The following is a 19,368-nucleotide window of genomic DNA, read 5'->3' as shown; positions in this document are numbered from 1 at the left end:
AACGCATTCAAAGAGATATTTACACCAACTAGGTATGTCTGTAGTTTTGCATGTATTTCCTTTGACTTTTCTTACAACTGGAATGACCTTTGCCTTTTTCTATACATGTGACAAACCACTGTTTAACAAATGAACAATTCAGATGCTGGAGAGGGGACAGTTCAGTTTTTGTGTAGCTGAATCTGCTAACAACACTTTATGGTCGCGTGACCTCCCCTGTGTTCAGCATCTACTTTTGGTGTGAATTCCATATGGAATCCAAAATTATTTAACTATTTATTCTGGTTTCTTTTTTGTATGATGTCCCCAATGCTATTATTGCCTAATGAGAATAACTCTAGAATTTATTGCTAAATTCTTCTGCCCTTTTCTAGTATTTGGTGGTTCAATGGGTAACTGTGACACTACAAATCCAAAGGTCCTTGATAATTGGACAACAGGTATTTTGTAACTGGTTGGGTAAATCAGTTCAGAAGCAGAAAGAGGGTAACAGCATATGGTAGTCAGTAGGACTGTGTGTAGTAGAGAACTCCAGTGTTCAAAACCTCCAGGCTGATGACAGTTTTACCTTTAGTTTAATTTTATGTTTACTTTTATGTCATGTATTCCCTTCATGACAAAAGGAGATGACCAATCCTTGGCTTTGTCACATACTCCAGTGAACAACTTATTGGCCTCACAAAGGGGCTTTCCAAACTTAAAAAGCATGAGAATGCATTCCACATGGAATCTGCAACTTGATTAGCTTCTTTCTGTACAGTACCAATGTTGTATTCTAACATTATGTAATTGTTTATCCTACTCATCTGCATTCACTTGAATATTTCTACACCTGCCATTCATCACACAAAATAAAAATTTTGTCCAAGTCATCCTGCATCCTCGTATTTACTCAGTGATGACCCTTTCCCACACACAATGCCATCAGCAAACATACACAGAATGCTGTTCGTCAGATCATTTCATGTGTATATAATGAGAATGACCTTATGAAACATCTCTGTGGCACTATTAATGATACTCTTGTCTCTGAGAAACAGTTGATGTTGAGGTCGAAGTACTGGCCTCTGTTACTTGCGAGGTCTTCGCGCCATTCACATATCGGGGAACCTATTCCATATGCCCATACCTCCATTGAGAGTATGCAATGGGGCACTGTGTCAAATGCTTTCCAGAAATGCAAGAATATGGATTCTAGCCTGTTGCCCATCATCCATGGTTCGCAGTAGATTAGATTAGATTAGATTAGTACTTGTTCCATATATCATGAATACAACACTTCGTAATGATGTGGAACGTGTCAGGTTAATAAAAGGTGTCTATACAAGATATTACATGACACTCAATAATTTTTTTTTTTAAATTACCCACTTACTATATCCAAAAATTCATCTAATGAGTAGAAGGAGTTGCCATTAAGAAATTCGTTTAATTTCCCTTTAAATGCTATATGGCTATCTGTCAGACTTTTGATGCTATTAGGTAAGTGACCAAAGACTTTTGTGGCAGCATAATTTACCCCCTTGTGAGCCAAAGTTGATTTAACCTTGAGTAGTGAAGATCATCCTTTCCCCTAGTGTTGTAGCCATGTACACTGCTACTATTTTCGAATTCATTCGGATTCTTAATAACAAATTTCAGAAGGGAATATATATATTGTAAGGCTACAGTGAAGATTTCTAGCTTTTTAAATTAGTGTCTGCAGGATGATCTTGGATGAGCTCCAGCAATTATTCTGATTACACGCTTTTGTGCAATGAACACTCTTTTACTCAATGATGAGTTACCTCAGAATATGATGCCATACGAAAGCAGAGAATGAAAATAGGCGTGGTAAGCTAATTTACTCAGATGTATATCACCAAAATTTGCAATGACCCTGATAGCATAAGTAGCTGAACTCAAACGTTTCAGCAGATACTCAGTGTGTTTTTTCCAGTTCAACCCCTCATCAACGCATACACCTAGAAATTTTGAATATTCTACCTTAGCTACCGATTTCTGATCGAAGTCTGTATTTATTAATGGGGTCATTCCATTTACTGTGTGGAAGTGTATATACTGTGTTTTGTCAAAGTTTAATGAGAGCCCATTTGCAGAGAAACACTTAATGATTTTCTGAAAAACATTGTTTACAATTTCACCAGTTAAGTCTTGTCTGTCGGGTGTGATAGCTATACTTTTATCATCGGCAAAATGTACCAGCTTTGCTTGAGGAAATGGAAATGTATGTACATAAAAGCAAATCACCACAAAATCTTCTCAATGAACAAACCGAGTTAGCCAATGCAGCCTTTCTTCAAAACTTCATTCACCTGCTTTCCAATTTAAATATAAATAACTAAATACATAAAAACTCAACTTTTTAATATTTGCAATATTTATATTTATATATGTGCATCCATCCGAACCCATTTACTGTGTTTTCAATGTAGGCCATAACGTGTCTATAGTTGTAACATTTATTTATGTATGTCTTGCCCTTATCATTTACTTTTGTTCCAATGTATACCATAATATTTACATAATATCACTGCAGTAACACTTTATAACTGACTGCTCTATTTGTTTATCTTCGTTTTAATCAGTTCTCTTTCAATGTAAGTAGTAAGTAATGTAACATTAGCAATTTGTAAATATCCATCACATGCAAGTACATAATGTATTATCTCTAAGAGTGGAAGTCTTTGGCATTGTTATGGTTGTAATATCACCATCTTTGTATGCATACATGCATGTGATGAAACTCCTGTGTAAGTGGTGCATTACATTATGTGCACATATATTCACAAAAAACTGCATTATACGGTTTTTGATGTTGCAAGATGTTCAACAAACTTCAGTGGAACATAATGGTGCAGTTTCTACCATTTAATAATAACAGTTTGTTTTCATCACTTAAAATCATTGTGAGGCACAATTACAATTAAAAAGACGCTGCCTCACGACTCCTTTTGGCTGTAGGGCATCACCACCCCAAAGAAGTTTCGTCAGATGGGGAAACAAAACTCAAAATGTAATGTAAAACGTGAACTAACCATGTGAAGATGGACCTATCGGTTTGAAACCGGTAACTGCGCTATTTAAGTGAATAAATAGCATTATAAAAAGTGTCTGGTTGCTGTAATCTTATGCGTAAGAATCAACCTACATATGTAATAAGTACATTTAACAGTCACAGTCCTCCCATATTATATAAAATGTATCACATGTATAAAGCTCAACCGTCATACTATACTTAATAACTAAGTAGTAGGTCTTGTAAAGTGTTCTCTTTTGAGTCAGAAATTCTGCGTGACAAGTTCACTATGGCATATTTCAATGGGAGGCAGCAAACACACACACACACACACACACACACACACACACACACACACACACACACACACACTACCTTGGCATACTACTTACTACTATTCTAACTTCATGAATTTCTTTTGGTGGGACAAGCATGTTTCTAATAGTACACAAAAGAGCATAGGCTACAGGCTGAACCAGTCCTAGTCTATGGATCTGAACTATAGGTTTTACTTAGTGATCTCAAAATGAGACAAAGTTCTGTAAAGATTAGTTATGGAGCAGCACCAGCATATCAAGACTGAAAAACCCATAATGTTGAAGTGCTTGAATGAGAACAAATGCAACAGTGATAGCATAGGAAGAAAATCATTAAACTGACATCTGTATCTGTTGAGAATGTTAGATAATTAGCAGCCAAAGAATAATTTTTGATTGGGAACCACCTTACTGATAGAAACAAAGTAGACCACTTAACTTTAAGAACGTGTATCGACAAAATAATGAAGCAACACGGTGTATGCAAAGAGGATGCCTTGAAGAGAGATGCCGGGTAGAAGATAGAAAGGATACAGCAACATCTTATTAATTGATCATTGTATTAATTAACTGCCTACAATAATACTAATATACTAGTACAAGTAATGATAGTAATGATTTTATTATTATTACTATCTGAGCCATGGCAGGCTACCTCTTTGAATTCCCACCCTGCACTTGGTGTATGTCACAGCTTTTGCTTGGAGCTTGTGGCGCCATGGGGCATGGTAGAGCCACGCAGGGTACGTAAACAGCATTTGCCATTGAGCCAAAATTGACGGAATGGAATGACTGGTAGCCCTTTAAAAGTTCTGTACCATTAATAGTTGCAGGCACAGGTGTTAACAAAAGACGGAACACATTGGTGTGGTCTTGGCTATCTGTATTTTCTGTTGGTTCTTCTCTGTGGAAGTCACATTATGCAAGGAGCTTTCTCATCTGAAAAATTGCCTGATTTGGGTTGTGTTGCACGACTTAATATCTTGTGGTGTTGCCTTGGAAGGAGTTAGGGTAATGCCTAGCAACCAGACAAGCTTGTTATTGCTATTCAATTCCCCATGTTCAGTGGATTTGATGATTTGGTAATCCCAAACACTGTTTTAAGGATGACCATGTTCAGCCCTAGACCAAGTTTTTGATGAGAATCATCTGACGAGTCCATTGATCTGCACAACAACTGTTGTCATGTTGTTGTATTAAGTGAGAATGACAGTGGAATTTAGATGCTCCCTTAGTCTGCCCCAGTTTCCTGTTGTTGTGGCACATTTTGATTGTTTTGGACCTGGACTCAGGGCTTGCTCATCTACCTTGGCTGTTAACATTGCCTCTGTACATCAGCCTCATAGAATGCACCACTGCCAGCTACTGATAGGCTGCCTTCACTCCAGTTACGTAAATTGCTGTTTGAAATTTGTACTAAAATTTTGTACATTTTGATGTTTTGGGGTTTGTGGGGTCGAGTGCTCTTCTTGTACATACCATTGAGCACTGTTTAGAAGGCCAGCTCTATGTTAATCACACATTTCATATTGACATGTCATTCAGACTTGTGAAAATACAGCCTGCTGGTAAGGAACTGACACATTTAAAGCTCACGGGCTGGAACAAGTGAAAGTGGGTAAAACCGTCAAGTGTTACTGAGCTCTGAACGTTTTTGTGTGTGTTCATTCACTGGCCTTTTGTGAGCTGGAGAGTGAAAGAAATTTATTGCGTCTCAGGGCTAGTTACTGCTTACTAGATCTAATTGTTCAACTGTTTGTTATTTTAAAGTTGTCATGAGGTGACCTTCTCTAACCTTTTATTAATTTACTGCCAAAAGTTGGTTCTGAGTACTAATTAGTGGTTTTCCTTTTTAATTGGCATTCTTGAGCTGCCATGGATGCACATCCACTTACTGAATCACTTACACATTTTCGACAGTATACCTTAATGGAATTTTCTCTGTGTCTGAAGCTAGTTATATCAATCTGTGCAACACTCATTCTCTATTAATTACTTAACTGCTCATTGGGGACAAGATTTAAATAGACTTGCTCTGTCTGCCTGAAGGCAGCTCTAGAAATCAGTGCACCTGTTTACTTTATTAAATTATCTAGATGCACCTGAAAGTGTATTTTAAAAATTTCCTTTTTCTAGTGGTCCCAAGGCAGCTATAAATTCCTCTGTCTTCCAGTATAGCTACTCAGTTTTAACCTTTGAGATGAGTTATGTTCCTGTGTTGTCTTAAAGAGACATCTGTTTCCAAATAATTATTTGTTCATTTGTTGAGGCATTTTTGAGTTTAAGTTTGTGAAGGCGGAAATTTTGAATCTAAAATCTAAGAAGTGGTGTCAGACACATCTTTTGTCTTTAACTATTGCCTTATTTGAATTGTCACTAAACTCAGGTGTGTAATGTCTTAGATTTGAAAAGTTCAGAGTGTTGTTTGTAATCCTGCTAATGTATCTGATTTTAGTTATTTTTCTTAAATAAATATGTTTTAATAAACAATAGTGACTCATGTGAATCCCAATCTATCCAGTCCTTCCACTTAATTTTCCCTATTCCTGCTGGATGTTTGGTTGGTAACAGTGGATGGTTATTTTCCTGGAAGTAAAGGGGGAATGTATCCTCATACTGTCATTCACCTTGAGGTGTGTGTGTGTGTGTGTGTGTGTGTGTGTGTGTGTGTGTGTAAGTATCCACTGCTGAACATGGGGTCCCATGACTGTCCCAGTTTGTTCTTATTGAAGAAGCAACAGTTAATTTACAAATTAAAAGTGTTTCAGCTTCCATGTAAGGGGAGTTTTGCCAAACTTGATGCTCATCTGCATGCTGGTGTAGAATACCCCTTGGTGATTAGTACCAACTGTACTGAGGAGGTATAAGTTGCACTAGCTGACTGAGCTCCGGCCATGACAACCTTGTGTCAAAACGTAGAGTGTTTAGAAAGTAGTCAGCCCTACCATAAGCAAATACACACAATTCAGGCACAATTTATCCATTGGGATAATCACTTGTTGGGTATTCCACAATGTACTCTCCATTCTAAGCAAGTTACATTGGCTCTGCAGTTACAGGAGTAGGTGCCTGACTTGTGAAGTGGGGTCAGTCAATCTGATTTAGACAAATTAGGAGCAATAGGTGGTGAACAAGATTCTCCCACCAACAGATAACTGCTGGAAGTAGTAGCAATGATACAGGCACCTTTAAGGACCAGGGGGATATTCATTTGGGAAATGACCTTACAAATAATGTTACTACTTCAAGCTATAATGTAACTTTCAATTTAGAATTTAAAGGCAGTTGAAATCCATCCAAATTTACACTTCATGATGACACTTTGGCCATCTCAAATAATGTTGTTGTTCAGGCATTGTACCCCCTATGTTAAGCCGTGTTTTCAGTTGAATTTTACACAAAAGTGCAACATCGAGGGAGCTATGGAAATCAATTATTGGGCTGACATTGTCACCTCATATTAAGAGGCTGCTCAAGCTTAAACATTTTTGGCAAGTGCAGTTTCCTCATGAACCTTTACCTACATACATAGATGAATGCCTACAGCTATTCCATCCTTGGAATTGCAAGTCACAGAGATACAAATAATCAATAATATATTAGAGAAAATGCAGCCAAAGGACTGTTCACTGATTACCTTTGCTACCGCAGACCAGCAGTAATGGGGGTTTAAGTGTCATTATCAGGATGGGGATCGAGATTCCGGGCAATTTAAAAGGGGACCACCCATAAGGAACAAGTGTAGGATGTTTTTTGGTGTAACAAAGAAGGGAATTTTGTGTGATAATGTCTGGTTCCATGGAAGGAGAGTCAAACAGCTGACATCACAAGGAATGGAAGAGGCATGATAGTGTCCTACTGCCAAAGTGCTGTCTCCGTGCCAAGTACAAGGCAGGGGAACCCCTGACTTATCTTTGGGTACAACTTAACCAGGAACCAGTGTGCACCCTCCTCGACTCTGGCAGTTCAGTTTCTCGTTCCAATTATCTGTGGTATTTGGAGTTCTGCCATATCTGTGAACTGTCTCATTTGCATCTGTCCTCCCAATGCCGAGCTGTCACTGGGAAGATGCAGCCTCTGATAGGCAAAACTGGGTGTTGCAAAATATTCTTAGCCTCTAAAGTGGATAGTACTTAAAAAACTTTCAGTGAACTCAATTTTGGGGTGTGTTTTTGTACGTGGTAGTAGGTTGGTGTTATATTGTCAAGGCAGGGTTGTTTATTTTAAATTTAACTGAGCTGAAAAATTCACATTGTGCTCCTGTCAGGAATTCATAATGTGTTACTCCAATGTTCGCCATTTGAGCTGAGACACCTTGGTCCAGTAGAGGTGAAGCAGGTTCTGGAAGTTCTTGACTGGTTACTACAGATGTTAAATAACAAACTTAACGTGACCAATAAAATCCAGTACAAGATTCACTTTACAAATGACATTCCAGAGAGACAGGATCTTTACAGGCTTTCTCTATCAAAGATGAAATATATATGTGCTTTGATTAATAATATGTTGTTCGATGGAGTCATCGGGCCCTCAACCTCAGCCTATGCTTCTCCCATATTCTCAGTGTCTATGGGCAGCAGTGGGGTGTTTCATCCAGTCGTGGGCTATCATGCGGTTAATGAGAAGGTAGTTTTGGAATTTGTGCCACTTCCCAATCTGCATAATTCTTTTACTTTATTCAGTCGGGCTCAGTATTTTACTGTCCTGGATCTCAATTTCGCATATTATCATATCATGTTAACAGAGGATTCCAAGCATACTACTGCATTCTGGATAGATTGGAACCTCCACGATTATAATAGGGTGCCATTTGGCTTGTCAATGGTAGTTGCCATTATGTCTTGCCTTCTAGATTGTGTTATCGGTGATTTTGCGTTCAAGTGTGTGTATAATTAGCTAGATGGCATGGTTATTTACAGTTCTAGTCTGTCTGAACACCTGCAACATCTTAAGGAAGTCCTAGTTTACCAGAGGGATGTGGGACTTTCTGTGAAACCATCTAAAATGACACTGGCACATAGCTTTCACTCTTAGGACACCTTAGTTCCACTGATTGCATTAGAATTGACCAGGAGCATACTAGTGATTTGTGAAAATTTCCAGCACCTAGAAACAAGAAAGGTGTGGCACGATTCATAGGCATGACAATTTTTTTTTTTTTAAATTTTGTGCCCAATTTTACTAAATTAATGGGATGCCTTAACAATTTCAGCAATTTCAAAGGGATGAAAGTCATACGGAATCTTCTTAAGTCATTAAGGTGGCGCTTAGCAACCCACTAGTATTAGCCATACCCAATTTTGAGCTCCTGTTCTTCTTGCTGACTAACACCTAATTCTTCTGGAGTAGAAAGTGGCAGCTGTTCTCCTGCAGGAATAGAATGGGAGGGGACGTGTTGCGAGCTGATGCCCTATAGCCTATGCATCTTGGAAACTTTCACCTGTGGGGATGGAATATTCTATGTATGAATGGGAAGTCTTGGCAGTTTTGTTTGCCCTTGAGAAGTTCAGAATGTATTTGGAACACCAGGAATTTTGTTTAGAGACTGACAATTAAGTTCTTAGTTAGGTTTTGGCTCATTATTTCCATAACACCCTCTTAGGCAGTCATTTGGGCATTTATAAAACTGTTGACACGATCAGACAATACATCACCTGGTCTTCCCTGTATAAGGATGTCCAGAGGTTGGTGGGGGAGTGTGAGAGCCATAAGAGAGCTGAGATCAACCCAAATCTCCTCAATCGGCTTTTAGAGTCTATCCATTAGGAATGCCTGATGCATTAATTTCTTATTGATTATGTAGGTCTGCTTCCTCATGTGTGTGGGGGTATTAGTCACCCATTAGTTATCATGGATGACTTTTCTCATTTTTTGACTCATTCCGAGCAGAGGAGTGACCATCCTGTTAGCTATCCAGCATGTGTTACAATTTTTTTCTGTTTTCAGGCCACCCAGGATGCTTGTTAGCTTTTGTTTCCCAGCTATTCATGACATTCTGCTTTGACAATGAAATTAAGGTTGTGACCACAAATCCTTATCACCAGCATACTTTGCTGACCAGGTGAACTGCAAGTTGAAGGCTGTGCTTATCTTTCACAACAAGGCTCAGACGAAGTGGGACATGTCACAACCATGTCTCAATTTTGTCTTTAACACTGCACAACCCAAGTCTCTGGAGGCTGCTCCAGTATCCCTTGTGCTAGAACATCCAATCAATTCTCCTCTTGTTAACCTGTGGTCAATCAATGATTTGCTTCCAGAACAAGTCACCCTAGCAATAACAAAGCACAACTGGAGCCAGGCTAGGCATAATACCAAAATTGCACATTACAGACTAACCATTTGCTACAATCAGGGACTAAATGGTTGAGTGCAACGGTTGGGAACAGAGTGTTAGTTTTAAACCCTAATATTGCTCAAAAAGGGGAGTTAGAGTGCCAGCAGCAAGCTAGCTCCTCAGTTCTTGGGACCCTATGAGATTGTCAGGGTGGTGAGCCTGGCAAAGCTCCTGGTTCTGAATTTATGCACCAGTAAAGCCTTATGCATGCACACTACACAGCCCAAGGAGAGTCAGATGTAAAGGGCTCCTGAATGGTGAGGAAGGGGGAATTTGGTTTGGTGGGGGAGGTTGAGCCATAGTGGGCTCCCTCTTTGAATTCCAGCCCCATGTGCTTGGCAGATGTCACTTCTCACAGCTTGGGGCTCATGGTGCCAGTGGGCATTGTGGAGCCACAATGGGTGTAGAGGAACAGCAGTGGATCTCACAAGCAGTTGGTGTCTTGAAGCTGGACTGGAGCGTGAGCTATGCAGGGCTCATGGGCAGCACGTGGTGTCTGGTCGAACTTTGTGCCACTTTCATTATCACCAGCACTACAATAAAACAATCTTCTTTCAATAATGGTAACTGCCATAGTCTGATCAGCTCATACATTATTATCACTCATTTGAAAGCTGGTGTTGTCCACCTCTGGCACAGATAACAGCAGGGAGACATTGTGGCACAGAAGCAATGGGGGATCACTGAAGGAAGTTGCCACCATATCTATACACTCAGGTCACCTCATTCCCATAAATTCTGAAAGGGGGGATGATCTCTGATGTTATGTTAAATCATATCCCAGATGTCTTCAACCAGGTTCACAGTTGGTGAGTTGAGTGGCCATCACATCAATTGGAACTCACCACTGTGTTCCTCAAACCATTCTATCACACTCATGGCCTTGGGAAATGGCGCATTATTTTGATGAAAAATGCCACTGCCAGTGGGAAATATGCTCGTCGTGAAGGGGTTGACCTAACATGAACCATGGACCTTACCACTGGTAGGGAGGCTTGTGTGCCTCAGCAAAACAGATAGCCATTCTGTTGGTGCAACCCCAATGGGGGGTATCTGCTGAGGGGCCAAACAAACATGTGGTCCCTGAAGAGGGGCAACAGTCTTTTCAGTAGTTGCTGGGGCAACAGTCGGGACGAATGACTGATCTGCCCCTGTAACATTAACCAAAACAGCCTTGCTCTGCTGGTACTGCGAACAGATGAAAGCAAGGGGAAAAAATAGCCATAATTTTTCCTGAGGGCATACAGATTTACTGTGTGGTTAAATGATGATGGCATCCTCTTGGGTAAAATATTCCAGACATACAATAGTCCCCCATTCAGAACTCTAGGCGGGGGTAGCTCAGGACAATGTCATAATCAGGAGAAATGAAACTGGCGTTCTACATATTGGAACATGGAATGTCAGATCCCTTAATTGGGCAGGTAGGTTAGAAAATTTAAAAAGGGAAATGGATGGGTTAAAGTTAGATATAGTGGGAATTAGTGAAGTTCGGTGGCAGGAGGAACAAGACTTCTGGTCATATGAATACTGGATTACAAATACAAAATCAAAAAGGGGTAATGGAGGAGTAGGTTTAATAATGAATAAAAATAGGAGTGCAGGTAAGCTACTACAAACAGCATAGTGAACGCACTGTTGTAGCCAAGATACACATGAAGCCCACACCTACCACAGTAGTACAAGTTTATACGCCAACTAGCTCCACAAATAAAGAAAACATTGGGGAAAAAAAAACAAGGATGAGATGAAATAAATTATTCAGATAGTGAAGGGAGATGAAAATTTAATAGTCATGCGGGAGTGTAATTTGATACTAGGAAAAGGAAGAGAAGGAAATGTAGTAGGTGAATATGGAATGTGGGTAAGGAATGAAAGAGGAAGCCGCCTGGTAGAATTTTGCATATCATCATTGTTACGGTAGAAATTTAAGGAGATGAGATCTGGATAATCTGAAAGAAGTAGGGGTTGTAGGGAGTTTGAGAGAGCAACAGGGATCAATTGTCAAGAACAGGGGAAATGGATACAGTAGAAGATGGATGGGTAGCTTAGAGAGATGAAACACCGAAGGCAGCAGAGGATCAACTAGGTTAGAAGCCGAGGGCTAATAGAAATTATTGGGTAAGAGAAGAGATATTAAATTTAATTGATGAAAGGAGAAAATATAAAAAAGCAGTAAATGAAGCAGGCAAAACGGAATACAAACATCTCAAAAATGAGATCGACAGAAAGTGCAAAATGGCTAAGCAGGGATGGCTACAGGACAAATTTAAGGATGTATAGGCATATATGACTAGGGGTAAGATAGATACTGCCTACTGGAATACTAAAGAAGCCTTTGGAGAAAAAAGAACCACCAGTAAGAATATCAAGAGCTCTGATGGAAAACCAGTTCCAAGAGAAGAAGGGAAGGCAAAAAGGTGGAAGAAGTATATAGGGGGTCTATATAAGGGCAATGTACTTGCAGGCAATATTACTGAAATGGAATAGGACGTAGATGAAGATGATAGATCACTGAAAGACCTATGTCGAACCAAAGCCCTGGGAGTAGACAACACCCATTACGACTGCTGATAGCCTTGGAAGAGCCACCCATGACAAAACTCTACCATCTGGGAAGCAAGAGGTGTGAAACAGGCAAAATACCCTCAGACTTCAAGAAGAATATAATAATTGCAATAACAAAGAAAGCAAGTCTTGACAGATGTGAAAATTACCGAACTATCAGTTTAATAAGTCATGGCTGCAAAATACTAACATGAACTCTTTACAGATGAAAGGAAAGACTGGTAGAAGCCGACCTCTGGGAAGATTAGTTTGGATTCCATAGAAATGTTGGAACATGTGAGGCAATATCTTACAAGGTGGATTAAGGAAAGGCAAACCTACATTTCTAGCTTTTGTAGACTTAGAGAAAGCTTTTGACAATCTTGAATGGAAAACTCTCGTTCAAATTCTGAAGGTGGCAGTCATCAAATAAAGGGAGCAGAAGACTATTTACAATTTGTACAGAAACCAAATGGCATTTATAAGAGTCGAGGGGCATGAAAGGTAAGCAGTGGTTGGGAAGAGAGTGAGACAGGGTTGTAGCCTATCCCTGATGATGTTCAATCTGTATACTGAGCCAGCAGTAAAGGAAACAAAAGAAAAATTCGCAGTAGGTATTAAAATCCATGGAGAAGAAATAAAAACTTTGAGGTTCGCCAATGACATTGTAATTTTGTCAGAGACAGCAAATGACTTGGAAGAGCAGTTTAACGGAATGGACAGTGTCGTGGAACGAGGATATAAGATGAACATTAACAAAAGCAAAATGAGGATAATGGAATGTAGTCAAATTACGTCAGGTGATGCTGAGGGAATTAGATTAGGAAATGAGACACTTAAAGTAGTAGATGAGTTTTGCTATTTGGGGAGCAGATGATATAAAATGTAGACTGGCAATGGCATGGAAAGCGTTTCTGAAGGAGGGAAATTTGTTAACATCTAGCATAGGTTTAAGTGTCAGGAAGTATTTTCTGATAGTGTTTGTATTGAGTGTAGCCATGTATGGAAGTGAAACATGGACAATAAACAATTTAGACATGGAGAAAATAGAAGCTTTTGAAATGTGGTGCTACAGGAGAATGCTCACGATTAGATAGGTAGATCACGTAACTCACGAGGAGGTACTGAATAGAATTGGGGAGAAGAGGAATTTGTGGCACAACTTGACTAGAAGAAGGGATCAGTTGGTAGAACGTGTTCTGGGGCATCAAGAGACCATCAATTTAGTACTAGAGGGAAGTGCGGAAGGTAAAAATCATAGGGGGAGACCAAGTCATGAATGCACTAAACAGATACAGGAGGATGTAGGTTGCAGTAGTTACTTGGAGATAAAGAAACTTTAACAGGATAGAGTAGCATGGAGAGCTGCATCAAACCAACCTTGAGACTGAAGATCACAACAGCAGAAGGGGTGGATGTGGTTTGCAACCAGTTTACAATACTCCTTTTCTGACATAGTGTTTCACACAAGCTCCACTGGACCCATGGATGCCCACATGGACGTTTCCCAGAGTATAATGGAGGCCCTGCCAGTACCCGAGTCAAGAAGCTGTTCCCATTGTGAGTGACAGAAATGCACCCTCCCAAAGGCATGATGAAGAAGGTATCATGATTCATCACACCAGGCAATGCTCTGTCATTGTGCCGAACATCCAGTATTAATAGTTACATGCCTATTTCAGTTGTAACTGTCGATGTTATGGCATTAACACTGGCACATTCATGGGCCATCAGATGCACAGACCCATCAGTAGGAGTGTTTGGAGCATTATGCATTCAGACACACTTTTACTCTGCCCTGCATTGAAGTCTGATGTTAGTTACACCACACTTCGTTGCCTGTCTTGCTTTACTAATCTGCCCAGCCTATGATGTCTACCATCTGTCATGAGGAGTGCTTGCCCAATCCCACGATGTCTGGACAAGGTTTCACCTTTGTTTCGCCATGTGTTGAAGACAACCACCACAGCACTCCTCAAACACCGAACAAGTTGTGCAGTTTCCAAACTGCTCAACTGCTCATGCCAAGCCTTCTGGCCACCAGAATCTGCTCTCAGTCAAATTCAGATTGTGTGCATTCCCCATTCTACACATGTACAGCATGCTCACTGACACTTCATGCACCATGCGTGTGTGCCTGACTAGCAGACAAGGTAAAGTGCTATGGCCTCGATGAGTTTATATCGACAGCAGATCAGTGATCATAATGTTTTGGCTGATGTGTATAAGGATATAGTATTATCACTTCCAAACAAATTCTGTGCAATGCCAAGCGAACCATTCCACAACATTCAAGGCAATTGTCAAATGCATCAATTTATTACAAGTGTGTACTGGAAAACAATGTCTCCAAAATTTTTATTCTGTTCTTAATATCAGTGAAGCATGACTTGTCATGCATATTACTCTGTCGATGTTTCCCACTTTGGTGACACAATACGCAGCACCCTCCTGCTGGAGAGTTCTGAACTGCAGTGTGTAACATGGGTGTGTGTTACTTAACCATGTTGGCCCATGAGAAAACCCTCAGTAAACAGGGTATATTTCAAATAGTTCATACACACATGGAGCACCCTCTCCTTCAGCATGACAATGCCAGATCATACACAAGTGTTTTTGCACTTGCAATAGTCTGATACCTTTGATTCATTATTATTGATCATCATCCATAATGTCCCAGCTTGACCCAATGAATTTTCAGCTGTTTACAAAACTTAAGGAACACCTTCAAGGATGATAGTGATGAATTGGTGTGAGCAGAGGTGATGCTGGGGTTCTGCCAACAAAGTCAAACATTCTACAGGGATGACATCAACAACCTCATGTGTCTCATTGGGAGAAAGGTGTTCAGTGCCATGGTGACTATGTTTGAAGTAAATATATAAACATGAAGAACAAAGATGTAAAATGTTAGTAAAGTTTGTTTCAACTAAAATGCTTCAATAAATTTCAAATAAAAATTTTGAGCCATTACTTTCTAGCAAGTCCTCATGCCCAAAATATACACCAATAAAAATTAAGTATTAATTAATTTGACAAAGAAGGTGGCTTTCAATTGGTATAATGTCTACATGCATCTCTTAAGGTCACAGGGAAATTCAACTAACATAGTACATAATGTAAGAGAAAACTTCTTGTGGGTGTAAGTTACATTCTGGGTACCATTTGGATTTTTTGGTAAACATTAGGCTGTGCTACTGGTCAATTTGTTACCACATCCTTGATTTGGTTTTCATATTTCTTGGCTTTGTCAGCTCCCAGCCACACTGCCACCTTTCAACCTAGGCAGGGCCTTGAATTACAATATGGATCAGTCTCTCACCACAACATATATTTCAAGGGGGGTTGGGATCTATCACCACATTTTAACCATGTAGCTTTTGAATAGTTCTCACATTCAGGTGCAAGGTCAATGACTGTTCAAACTGCTTTTCATTCACACACTATGTGTTGTGCATAGATATTCTATATGCTAAACCATCATTACATCAGGGGTCAAAGGCAAAGCCTGAACTATGTTGGGTCTAACCACTCTTTTGCTGTGTTTAATAAAATGCAGTATATTTACTTTCCTATCATTTTCTCACAGTGATGGTTTAGGATTACTGTTGTGATACTGCCTGTCAAATGAATTGCAAGCTGTTCACATAGTTTGTATAAACTATAATGAAGCACTTACGTATATTCAAATGCAAATGCAGCATTAGTGCTTTCACAGTACCTTCTGCAGTTGCACCCAAAATGGGTATCAAAACAGATAGTTACAAGTAGTTTGTGTGATTGTGTCACGATCCTCAGTTCTGATTGTCAGAATAAAAATACTAGTGGCATGAAGTGAATCTGTTTGCCTGCTGAAGCTGAATACCCTACAAATGGTTGCACTGCACATCCTGGTAATTTTACAAACAATATGTGTAACAATGTGTAGCAAATGCAGAAAGTGGTTATGAACAAACCTGTCAGTATTTAATGTATAACTCCATGGCTTCATCAAAACTTTGTTGCTGAAATACAAATTAATTCTGCACCTGTCTGAAATTTATATTTACTGCTGACAGTTCTACTTCCACTTTATTCACATATTCAAAGTCAACACCTGATGTTAATAGTACTCCAAATGTACTTCTCAGATTATTGACCATGCGAATGTCACTTCAACATTATTTACAATTAATTTATTTTACATCATCAATAAATAAATTACAACTCTCATTCCATAGCATGATACACTGCATTAACACGACACATGCATTACCTGCACCCATACCATTTATACATTTAATGGCACTGCTAACATTCAGTATGACCATAGTTATTCTTAAGTTGCACATTAAGGTTGTCATTTACAAGAAGTGTATCAGAGCAGAATATACCCACTTGATGGCAACCATTTCATCAGTATAATTGGGTTGTGCATTGAAGGTTTCCATGTTTACTGAACATTACATTGAAACTCTTGCTCAGTTCTGTGTGGGGTTTAATATAAGGCTAATTTCAATGCACTGTGCAAAATGTTATATTTAAGACTGAGAGTTCATCAGCTTTTTAGTAAACAGTATTACTCATGTTTCCAGCAATATGACATCAATTGTATGTATTCACACATGATACTGCACACAGAAAAAAATGAGACACTTATAAGAAATACAAATAAGCCACTTACCATAGAGCATAACTGAGTTTGTACTTCATCCATTTCCTCTTTTTTTATCCATATAGTTGGTTCCTGGAACATGGCTTCAGTTCTACAATCTGAAAAAAAAAAGCAAATCAGATAAGAACAGCTGTACACTGTTTCCATTGTTACTATGAGGTGTAACTCAAAGGCAGTATTTTCACTCATCTACTGGGTGCAGTAAATGGGTGATTACACAGGAAACTGATTCAAAGTGGCTGAGGAAGAGAGTGTTCAGTGATATAAACTCATTTATATTTCTCAGGTCATGAAGGGTGAGAACAATAATAAAATTATATGCACTGGAAACGGAGAAGTTACAGTCACTACTGCTCCTTTGTGACACTTTATAGATATTGTCCTATTGTGACCACTATGGAAAATATGTATTTTTCTGTGCATGCACTAACTTCAGCATTACAAACAATCAAAGCAATCAATAGATTGCAGTGATATTACTTAATAACACCATATATTTCATTCTACACTTTGTTTGTTGTGTTATTTACAGTCTGATAGGGACATGAAGAAAATCCAGACATATGGATGGTTTGCTTATCAGTGAATATGCAATTTCAACATAGGTATTACTGAAACTTTCTTTATCTGAATTCATTTACAGTTCTACACTCAATTCACAGTAAACATCATCATTTTGGCATCTATACCTGCTATTAAAGAAAACCATATACCTGTACTGTAGATTGCACACTGCAATGTGGAAGTTCTTACTCTTGATTACCATAAAGATTAAACATTGGTGAGCTTTTTCTTACAACACTGATTTCCAGAAACATCTTTCTACTAACTGTAACTATAACGAATGATCTGTTGAGTTCTCATGACATGTAATGCTTTTTGTTAGAGAAATTACAGTTAATTTGTGCCTCGTATTTGGCCAGTTCCTAAATAATGTTACAGTATTCTTATACAGAACTCCAATTAAAGGCCACACACTACAACAAACTGGTATTTACACATGATTAGACGAATACTAACTCCACGAATAATCAAAGCACAGCGAAAATTAGCACAATGCAACAGACTTAATATCTTCTACAGCCTTTCCTTGCATGTGAACATACTCAAACCATGAAATGATGTAGTAGCTGTGGGCACTTGAAGAAATCCTTACATTCGCCCTACCATCTGGAGCCGCTATATGTCTATATCAGATAACAGCAAATTATGTTTGTGAAGATAATTGCATCTAAGTAAATCACCATAACCGTATTAACATAGTGAATGTTTGAACTTCACTGTCCGCCTTTTCTCGTCAGTCCCGAAGTACATTACGAAGATCACTGCAAAGACAAACTGCTCCTAACAACAGGTCACAATCTCAGCCGTTTCTTTTGCGAAGATACACGAAGCGATTTTACCGAACAGACCAAAAACAGAAATCACTATTAACTCAGGTATTTGGTTGCGATGAACATAAACCTAAAAAATTACAACATTCACACACCGTCTGAAACTGTCACCAAGCACACTACAGGTGATGTGATCACAATTAAAGACATGTAAATGTATCCACTAAAAATTTTAAAACGAGACAGCAACCTCAAAAATAGCTACCACAGCGTCACAACATATTCGCGGATAATCCACTCATCAAACTCAACTGTTATAACAGAAGTGAAGTACTGTCTTAATTTACTCCCAAAACATTTTTTTTCACGTATTCTTGTTTACTGTTTATAAACGCCTATAAATTACCTGGAGAATGTCACACATAAATTTTCGCAAAACAACATCTTAGCTGATTACACACACCAACGAACTAAACCAAAGAGCTTGCAACAAGACAAAGCACTATGCCGTGCGCTATGAAAAAGCAGTATGGAATAAAAGAAAAGATAAAATTCGAAAATTAAATTCCATAGGATATTCTATCCCTTTGGTAAATCATTGTCACAATTTTAGTACAACAACCAGATAATTTTAAATAACTGTTATTGAAGGAATGCGTTTGAAAATTTCTTGGAACTTTAAATCTTCACTCTACTGTGTGGGAAGCACTTGATGTGAACAGGGACACCACATCGTTGTAATTTTCCTTTGTTACATGCAGGACCGGCATGTACAAGGTGCTTGACAGTGATAGCTTGTTGATTTTTTTTTTGTCTTCTTGTTACAGTTATGAGCTCTAAACTCTCCGTCAAAGTTTTCTTTAAATCACATAACAAATGGACGCTGTTTTATGACATTCTCATTCGAAGAAGGAAGGAAGATTAGATTTAACGTCCCATCGACATCCAGGTCATTAGAGTCAGTGCACAAGTTCGGACTGTGTTAAGGACGGGGTAGGAAATCGGCCGTACCGTTTAAAATGAAATGTCCCGTCTTTTGCATGGAGCGATTTAGGGAAATCACGGAAAACCTAAATCTCTATGGTCAGATACTGGTTTGAACCATCGTTCTACCAATTGCAAGTCCAGTGTGCTAACCACTGCACCACCTCACTCGGTTT

The 19,368-nt window shown here is 39.0% G+C and overlaps 1 protein-coding gene across 4 annotated transcripts in view; it reads right to left on the bottom strand.

Annotated features, from left to right (window-relative positions):
- The window catches only part of LOC126108646 (zinc finger protein 729-like), a 135,163-nt gene extending 116,474 nt beyond the window's left edge, over window positions 1–18,689 (bottom strand). For all 4 annotated transcript variants that reach the window (XR_007523579.1, XM_049913953.1, XM_049913954.1 and 1 more), the window contains exons 1-2: window positions 18,615–18,689; window positions 16,884–16,972 (exon numbers count right to left, since the gene is read on the bottom strand). Coding sequence is in view for 3 of the 4 variants with exons in the window: in XM_049913953.1 (XP_049769910.1) it covers window positions 16,884–16,955 (72 nt within the window). In the remaining variant the exon portion in view is untranslated. The remainder of the gene's footprint in view (window positions 1–16,883; window positions 16,973–18,614) is intronic.
- Window positions 18,690–19,368: the final 679 nt, after the last annotated feature.

This window comes from Schistocerca cancellata, chromosome 11, assembly GCF_023864275.1.
Source record: "Schistocerca cancellata isolate TAMUIC-IGC-003103 chromosome 11, iqSchCanc2.1, whole genome shotgun sequence".
Lineage (NCBI taxonomy): Eukaryota > Metazoa > Arthropoda > Insecta > Orthoptera > Acrididae > Schistocerca > Schistocerca cancellata.
Note: the sequence above shows the minus strand (reverse complement) of the source record. Positions and strands in the feature narration are given on the sequence as shown.